At 46.3% G+C, this 9351-nt stretch overlaps 1 protein-coding gene across 1 annotated transcript; it reads right to left on the bottom strand.

Moving 5' to 3' along the window:
- Positions 1 to 4220: 4220 nt before the first annotated feature.
- Positions 4221 to 8808, bottom strand: LOC119463586 (PE-PGRS family protein PE_PGRS16-like). The gene is made up of 2 exons (XM_037724414.1): positions 8670 to 8808; positions 4221 to 4552 (listed from the first exon to the last, which is right to left on the bottom strand). The coding sequence occupies exons 1-2, from the start codon at positions 8806 to 8808 to the stop codon at positions 4221 to 4223; spliced, it is 471 nt and encodes a 156-aa protein (XP_037580342.1).
- Between the last annotated feature and the right edge of the window lie 543 nt (positions 8809 to 9351).

Genomic DNA, 9351 nt, shown 5'->3' with positions numbered 1-9351 from the left:
GCAGCGACTTTTTGAGACTCTTTTGGCGTTTCGGCGGTGGCTTCTAGTTTCGGATACTATTACGATTACGGATATTAAGGACTTAAGATAAAACGGGTGGTCTTTGTCGGCTTACCAGGGTCTGCTGTTGATTGTGTGTGTCTGTGTGTGCAGCGAAATTCGGCAGTTTCATTCATTGCAACGCGGTGCCTGTTGCCGCGTGGAACCAAACCATTGCAAATTTTGTGCATTGCGTCGCCTACCAAGCTCACGCCGTCAATGCCGGGTCGAGCGAGTTTCCCGAAGGACCAATCATACCCGCTCGGCTCGTGACCGCGTGCACGGATATGGCGAGGATTTTGTTGAGTGAGCGCGGCAGTGGCGAACTGCATTCGTTTCTGCGAGCAACGCGCACTTCGTGTCTCCGCGACATTTTACTGGATACAGAACTCTTCGCACTGCAACTGGCCGCAAAAATATTTTTCAGCGCCCACCACCAAACACGCCAACGTCTCATCTCAGCACGTTCTTTGATCACGACTGCGCTATTGGATCGGACTGGACTGAATGGCTATGTCCAAGCTGCAGGTTGCCAACGCCGCCTTTATTTCGCGCTAAAACTAACGTAAACGAGAAATTTCGCGGCTGGTCGACCGTTTCGGTGCAGCGTAGTGCAAAAATACGAAATTGCATAGAAATGGCCCAATTGGTATAGCTGTTGCACCCTGCTAGTAGTGAAAAAAAAGCTTCATCTCGGAACTACATGGCGTTGGTAATTTAGGTCTGTTTCAGGAATCACCAGGCATCAGAAGTGATGAGTCAGTCAACATCCGAGAGAAATGAGAAAGACAGATAATTGAATTGCCCTAGACATGCAACGTGTAAAGGGACGACGAAGATTCAAAGGAGATGGAAAAGAAAATGGCGTAATAAATCACAGGTGCATGAGAAGATGTGGGCACCAATCAGAAAGATCAGGAAGCCAGAATTGAACCTGAGCCATTCCAAGCTGTAGCCGGTAGGCATAGGAGAAAGAGGGAAGCAGAATGTAAGTCGGCAATCGAGGGAATTTCATAAAAGACAGAAAAAAGGAACCAGATGCACCTGGTAGAATGCAAAAGGAACATTTTTTAAGAATGGCATGCGGAAGATTTCAGTTTTCAGAAATATGCTTAGAAATAGATAAATGCCAGTTTTGAAGTTAAGGATGTTCTGTAGCAAAGTAACACGAACTGAGCGCGTTTATACATGTAAAGTGTTTGGGACATCAAACTCGTAAACAGTGTGAACAGCGCCTGTGGTGCATGTGCCATCATACGTCTCTTAGTACATCTCTTGAAAAGCTGCGCTCCCGAGATCTGTGACAACATTGGCGAGCCTGCCAGGATACTATTCCGGCCCTTTCACTGATCCTGATGGTATAGAGATGGAGTGGGAACGTTTGGCGGCGATAGCTAAAGATTTAAACATGTCACAGGAGGAGGCGATGACGTTTTTCGAGTGTTCTCAGTGAGAGAAAGAAAAGCAGTTCGAACGATCGCGCGAAGAGCACAAAAGAGAAAAAAGCCCGGCAGATCCCACCCCCAGCGGGAATCGATGTTATGTGAAGCAGTGTGCGGGGAGCCTACCAAGTTAACGAAACGACTATGAGAGTTTGGAAACATGGGAGGCTGTTTCATGACATGCATGACGTCATGTCATGATATCCATGTCATGAGTGCTGAGGAGTCCAATAGCTAGGCCTAAGAGACATTAAGGCAAAAGCCTTAGTCATGCCCATGACCATGACATGGACCATCAATATTTAGCCTGTTTTCTTCATTTGATATCGCATCCGAACCCATTGCATTGGTTTTTGGGGGTTAGGAACTAATTTCTGTGGATTTTGAGTGTTAAACTTTTTTCGCTGAGTCATTGTCATTCTTGCTGATTCGGGCTCATGACTATGACTTCTACCTTCTTCATTTAGTGTTTCCTTCCCTTACTACCCACGTCCGAACCCATTTCGGTGATTTTTCATAGTTAATCTTTTTTTCGTTAAGTCATACTCATGACTCTGACTTCTACCATCATCTTTCAGTGTTTCTTTCACTTAGTAAGCATGTCAGAACAGCTTTCGGCGGTTTTTGGGTGTTATTCTTTTTTGGTGAGTCATTGTAATTTTTGCTGAGTCATGCTCATGACTATAACTTCTACCATCATCATTTAGTCTTTCCTTCCCTTAGTATCAACGTCAAAACCCGTTTTGGTGGTTTTTGAGTGTTAATCTTTTTCAAATGCAAAGCATTTCTTGGCGAACATTTGCCACTTTGACAGTATCCATCTATCTAGCCGTTTACATCTTGGTTCTCTCATTGTATCGTTAACTTGGTATTTACTAAAATAGCATAGTATGACAAGACTATATGGCGAACATAAATGATAGGTTGCGACCTGAACATCACATGTGTGCATTATAGGTCATGAAATAGCTGCCGACGTCTCGGTGCTCTCTAGGTCGTTTCATTAACATGGTAGGTACCGAAATTGGCACAGTATGACAACAATGTATGACGAACATAAATGATAGGTCATGACATAAATTTCATAATATGCGTGTCATGTAGCTTATGAAACAGTGGCCAAAAATGACACTGACTTAGCAAAACAAATATTAACACTCAAAATACACCGAAATAGGTTCGGACGTGCGTACTAAGGCAAGGAAACATTAAATGATGGTGGTAGAAGTCATAGTCCTGAGCGTGACTCTGCAAAAATGACAATGATCAGCGAAAAAATGCTTCACGCTCCAAAAAAACCAAAATGGCTCTGACATGTGTAGTAAGTGAAAGAAACACTAAATGATGGGGGTAGAAGCCGTAGTAATGACCATGACTCACCAAAAATCACAATGAATAAGCAAGAAAACGTTACCACTTAAAAAACACTGAAATGAGTTGTGACGTGAGTACCAAGTGACGAAAACACTAAAGAATGATGGTAAAAGTCAAAGTCGTGAGCATGAATAGACAAAAATGAGAATGACTCAGCAAAACAAATTAAAACTCAAGAACCACTGAAATTGGTTCGGATGTGGGCACTAATAAATGAAACACTAAATGATGATGCTAGAAGTCATAACCTGAGCAGGACTCCACAAAAATGAAAATGACAAAGAGAAAAAAGATTACAAGATTAAAGAGGCTCGGAGGTGCTGCTATGTGAAGGAAAAGGCTGAATATTGATGGTTGAAGTCATAGTCATTAGCATGACTAAGGCTTTCGCGTTGAGATCTATTAGGCCTAGCCAAAGAGACTCCTCAGGAGTCTTGAAATGAATTTCATGACCTGCTTGTAATGTAGGTCATCAAACAGCCACCTAAGTCTGGGTGCTGTCATGGTCATTTCCTTAACTTGATAGGTTCTCCACACACTGCTTTGTATAACATCGGTTCCCAATGGGCGTGGGATCTGTCGGCTTTTTCGCTGGGTCATTGTCGTTAAAGGCGGCCGTTTCATGACCTACATGACACATATGTCATGAAATGCATGTCATGACCTATCATTTATGTTCCTCATACCCTGTTATACTATGCCAATTTTGGTATCTACCAAGTAAACGATACGACCATGAAAGCACCAAGACGTTGGCAGCTAGCTAGATAGATAGATAGACAGATAGATAGATAGATAGATAGATAGATGCTGTCAAAGTGGCAAATGTTCACCAAGAAATGTTTCGCATTTAAAAGAAATCTTGGCGATGATTAAACTAGCGGAAATGAATGCCGGTTCCCATGAAGCAACTAGCACATCCAGGTCGGCGTCATCCGACTCACCTTCTCCCAGACCGAGATAAATTTGCCCAAGGTATTAATGGCACCTTTCGATGAGCGAAGAGATGACCTAGATGCGTATTTGCATCAGTGTGAGAGGATCGTAGTCGGGCAAGGCTGTGAGAAGATCAAGTGGGCCAGCGACCTGAGCCTGTGCTTAGTAGGGGAGGCTCTGAGTCCGTTTGGCCGGATGCCAGCAGAAGAATCATTAGACTATGACAAAGCAAAAAAAAACAACTTTATTGCAGAGGTTCAAGTTGACCAGCGAAGGCTTTCAGGAAAGTTCAGACAGTGCAAGCCAGAAGATTCAGAATTGGGAACGCAGTTCGCATTCCGTCTGACAAACTATCCGAAACAAAAAAAAAAGCATATGAAGGAGTTCACCACAAAGTAGGCCTCCTGGGCCTACGGCGAATCCTGGGCCTCAGGCACCTCCTTTGCCTCCGTCGCCTCCTGAACCTCCATTGCCTCCTCGTGCTGTGGCGCTTCCTACGCCTCCTGCGGCTCCTGCGCCTCCCACGCCTCCTACGGCCCCGGTGCCTCCTGGGCCCCCGGTGCCTCCTGAACCGCCGTCGCCTCCAGCAGCCCCGCTGATTCCTGCGCCCCCGGCGCCTCCTGCGCCTCCTGCGCCTCCTGCGTATCTTGGTCCCCCGGCACCTCCGTCGCCTCCGTGGCCTCCCGGCTGTCCAGGGTTTCCTACGGCTCCTGCCTTTCCTGCGGCTCCTGCGGCTCCTGGGCCTGCTGCGTCTCCTGGGCCTTTAGCAAGACGGAGTTATCACTTTTCCTGTCTGCCGTGGGTTCACTCGCACATTTCACTCGAATAAAATTGTGTGCATCATTTCACTTTTCAGAAAACTTCAATTTCAGTATTCGATTATAACGCGAGGATTGACTTCAGGTAACAAAAATCTGGAGAAAAAAAACTCGCGTTACAATCGAGTAAAAATGAGGTCGCTTTGTGAGCGAAAGTTCTAAGCCCCATGAAATAGCCGGTAGTGATTTTGTGCTTTGAAGAGTGTCTAGTCCTTTTCTGAGCACTCATATAGTGCTCTTGAGGATGAACTCCACACATTTCGAACAGTTGAGTACAGTGTCCTAGCGCCGATGAGCAATAACGAAAGAAATTGTTATGGCAGACGTTACGAATGGTAATCTTGCCGTGACGAACTGTGTGTGTGCGTGCGTGTGATTTCCTCTAATTATTTGATGTAGTTCTCTCATCCATGCGTGTACAAAGAGACATACAGGCAGAAACATGCATACACTTACAAACAAGCAAACACGTGCATAGAAAAGACACACCGACATTGCATTCGGGGACTTGAACGACATATAATCGAAATTTCCCTCGATCACATTCGTGATACGTTCACTTTGTTTAATATGGCAGTGGGCATGTTCAACATTTTTACGTGGTAGCAAAAAACATGTAATTTAAATTGTGATTAAAAAGAAGCTCTTCAATAAAAATCTGAGAAGTTCGCCTAGAATGCTATACTCTAAATGAAAACGATCACAAATGAAACTATAAGTGCCGATCACACCTAGGCTTGCAAACCTGCCCAATTTATTCGGAAAGTCCCAACTTTTAAGCAGATATCCCGAGTCTCCACTCGATCTATTAGGGACGACTAAATATCCCGAACTTTTCTCTTTGTTACTGAATAACAATCTAAAATGAAAGTTTAATTTTTGTACATCCTGACAGCTTAGTTTCGCCGTCTTTTTTGTCTTCTCTTGCATTATCGCAAGCATAAAGGCGGTTTCTTTTTAATGCGATCACAATTCTTTACCCATTTCGTGGTATGTCTGTTTGTATCTAAGCTCTTACACCCAGTGACTAAGTAGTCAGTTAGCTTGTGCCACTGCATATGTGGTGGCTGCTGTCTCGCGAAGCAGGCAAAATGGGCCTAATAGCTTGCTGATGGCTACTGCCTGGCCTAGTCAACAACTTTTCTCACTGGGTATCCACAACTGGGGTGTGTTACCCAACAGACAACTTCGGCACTACGTATGTGATATTTGCGCGTGCCCATTCGTGGTCAAACGCGCAGAGTAAATGTGCGAAGTTGACACAAGGGGTATGTATAGGAGAAGTGGTAGACAGCCACTACGACACCTTTACTCTTAGACATTGCAACAATCCAGGACTAAACAAATTGAGCAGCTTTATTGCACGTATAGACTGGTGGTTCCTGGCACTAACAGGGTCCCTCATTGCCATCTATGCTTTGTAACGACTGATTTCACTTTAATTCTTCTACTCGTATCATCCGGCATCAAGTGACAACTTGTCGTGACAACGGCGTCACGGCGACATCCGATTCAATGACGCAGGACAAGAAAAAAAGAAAATGGAACTGATGTCGCAGAATATGTCCGGGACTTGCATACACACCGAAAAACACTTTGGCGAAACGAAGCACTGCACTGACGTAGGGTGAAACGCCTTGAATATCAAGTACCTTGTTGTACTCGATGTTCATTTTTGCCTGCTATATTCAATTTCAGCGTCGAGACCCCATGCGCCTCTTGTTATTGATATTTGTGAACAGTGCAATCGTGCTTCTTCTTTTGTAGATTTTCAAAGTGGGAATTGTACGCCTTCTTATATAGTAGAACGCCGGAGTCAACACACTGAGGTCGGAGTTGTTAACAATGCGTATTGGCACTGTTGTTTACTTCTATGCAAGGCATTGTGCAAGTTTATTATAGACTATAATAAACTTATAGCTTGATCACCGGTATCTTGAGTGGATGTGTAGCAGTAATAATTGTGCAGACAATTACAGAGAATTCTTATGTGATACTTCAAAAACGCATCTCAAAGAACGCGGGTAATAATTTCCTATTTTTAGTATAAGTACTCGGAGTCACAGACAGACAGACAAAGAACTTTAATGGAGGTCCTGAGAAGCTCTGTTGCCCCCTCTCAGGGAGGCGACGAAGCCGCGGGCCGCACCCACGTCGGGACGGGGAGACCAAGCTCCAGCGCCGCATCGTGGGCTCTCTGGACAGCCCAAAATTGGCGTGAATGGTCGGAGCTCCGAAGAGCAGAGCTCCACTCCTCTGCAGTGCATCGATGCGGGCCCCTCTGTAACGAGGGGCATCCCCAGAGCATGTGTTCCAAAGTACTACATTGTCCGCAGCTAGGGCAGTCTGGACTAAAGCAGTCTGGATTGATGTAGTGAAATAAATTCAGGTTGGGATATGATCCCGTCTGAAGCATGCGTAGTGTGACAGCTTGAGGTCTGGTTAGTGTCCCGTGTGGGGGAGGGTATAGTCTTCTACCAAGGTAGTAGTGTTTGGTAACCTCGGAGTAAAAAAAAATACACTGAATTAACCAAATTATGCACCTGGTTCCTAGTTCCCAGCATTTGAAAAGGAAACGTCTGTAATCACAATAACTTCACTTTATTGTAGTTTAGGCCGTATTCAACGCGTTAAGTATTAAGCGGCGACTAACCAGAAAGCATGCTCGACTCATTTGTAGTCCTATATCATAGCGGGGAGCCTTCACGTTCGTAATAAGTTGTGCGATATCTATACTGTAATCTCATCCGAAAGGTTTAGCACGTGGTTACTTAGTGCAATAATATCTGATAGCAGAGTCAGAATGACCTTTATTTCAACATCTACCACCCCATGCTATTCCAACATCTAACATCATGCTGCGAGGTGGAGGCGAAAATCCCAGACTTCTTGACAGATACTTACGCACTAGAAGTAATTTTTGATTGCGATAACGGCGTCCTTATCATCGTTATCGCAACCCTGCGTGCATACAGGATACGCCAAGCACCCAATATGTACAGACATCTCCATCATATCCTAGCACTTTTTGATTGCGTTAAATTGTCACATCGCGTCTGTATATCGTATCTTTATATTCCAGATGTCGCTTTACGTACACATAGGTGATGTGTTGTCGATAGTTAAGAATGGGCGTAGAACCCATACTGACCCAAGAGTCATCCGCGTACTGGCGTCATGCCCTTTATCTTTTGGTGTCTTCTCATTTGTTCCTTTGAATGAGAGCAGTAGACGTAACCTTATTATAAGCATCCTTTCTTTAGCAGTTGCGCGACCGTCATCTAACGCATAACCTTTACTAGCGTGGCTTTTGTTACGTAGGTTTAATGACGACACTCTCGGCTTGGATATGTTGCTTTTGGGAGCTGTAAGGCTAAGCCATCTTCTGCCGTCCAATTTTTTCGCAGATGTTGTTTTTCTTCGGATGTGCCTAGCAGAGCTTGAGTAAGAGAACTGATAGTAGTCATCAGCTGATTTTCGACACCTATGCTGGCGATTTGTACTAATAACTGCTACATTACACAGCGTAACAAGAAGGTGGAGCAATTGCCGCCAACTTTTGCAAGGCTAGGCCCACCAGAAGTGCCTCGATTTTCTGGCGGAACAAAAAGCAAAAATATCTAGGGAATTTAGGTCCGCCTGCAGCAAGCAACATTTCTGCTCCCAAGCAGTTATAAGCACTCGCAAATAGTAGCGTGCACCCACGCATGCGCGCGCGCGCGCGCGCGCGCGTGTGTGTGTGTGTGTGTGGCGACAGACGCCGCGCATAATTCGATGCGCGGAGAGATAGACCTCTTCGACCGCACTGCGTCTCTGCACCGCGTCACCACCGGAGCGTCTCCCGAGATATAAGTCACCGACGGCTGCTATAAAAACAGGTTGGCCTGCTTCGAAGGGCTGCCTTTCTCTTCCGCCTCCGAGACGAGCGTAGCGTCGGTATGCTCGTCCGCTGCCGTTGCTAATCGAATAAACAGTGTTACGTTTTCATGTTGGGATTCGTCCTTCAGCAGACGCGAGATCCCACACCTGGTGACTCAGACAACGGACACTAACGCCTCGCCATGGACGATAAAGACGTCCTCCAACAACAGCTGCAGCTTCTCCAGAGCCAACTTCACATGCAGCAGGAGTTGATCCAGAAGCATGAGCAACAGCTTCAGGACTGGCACCGCGAACTCAATGATTCCGTACAGTAGCATCCTGGCGACGCCTCCGCAGCGCTCGCCGCGCCCGCCGGCTCCGCCGAGGTCGTCAGAACCCCGGCAGACGACATCCTGCACGCTGCCCCGCACAACGTCTGGCGCGTCTCTGTCAACCTTCCGCCGTTTTGGACCGACTCGCCCAAGGTATGGTTCGCCCAAGTCTAGGCCCAGTTATTCCTCGCGCGCATCCCGCAAGACCGGACCCACTAGAATTATGTCGTCACCCACCTCGATGCCCGCTTAGCCAACGAGGTCCGGGATATCCTTGCCAACCCACCAACGGTGAACCTTTATGAACACCTCAAGAATGAAGTCATCGGCCGCCTGCCACTCTCGGAAGACCAGAAGGTGCGACAACTTCAGTCCGCAGAACTCACCGAACGCAAGCCTTCGCAGCTCCTCCGCCACATGCGTGCTCTGGTGGGCAACATGGAAGTCCCGGATTCCCTACTGCAAGCACTTTGGCTTCAACGACTTCCACCGCACGTTCAGGCAATTCTGCAGGCTCAGCTTACGCTTCCTCTCGACCAACTTGCCGGG

Source organism: Dermacentor silvarum, chromosome 9, assembly GCF_013339745.2.
Source record: "Dermacentor silvarum isolate Dsil-2018 chromosome 9, BIME_Dsil_1.4, whole genome shotgun sequence".
NCBI classification, from domain to species: Eukaryota; Metazoa; Arthropoda; class Arachnida; order Ixodida; family Ixodidae; genus Dermacentor; species Dermacentor silvarum.
This window is presented reverse-complemented; position numbering and strand designations above follow the sequence as displayed.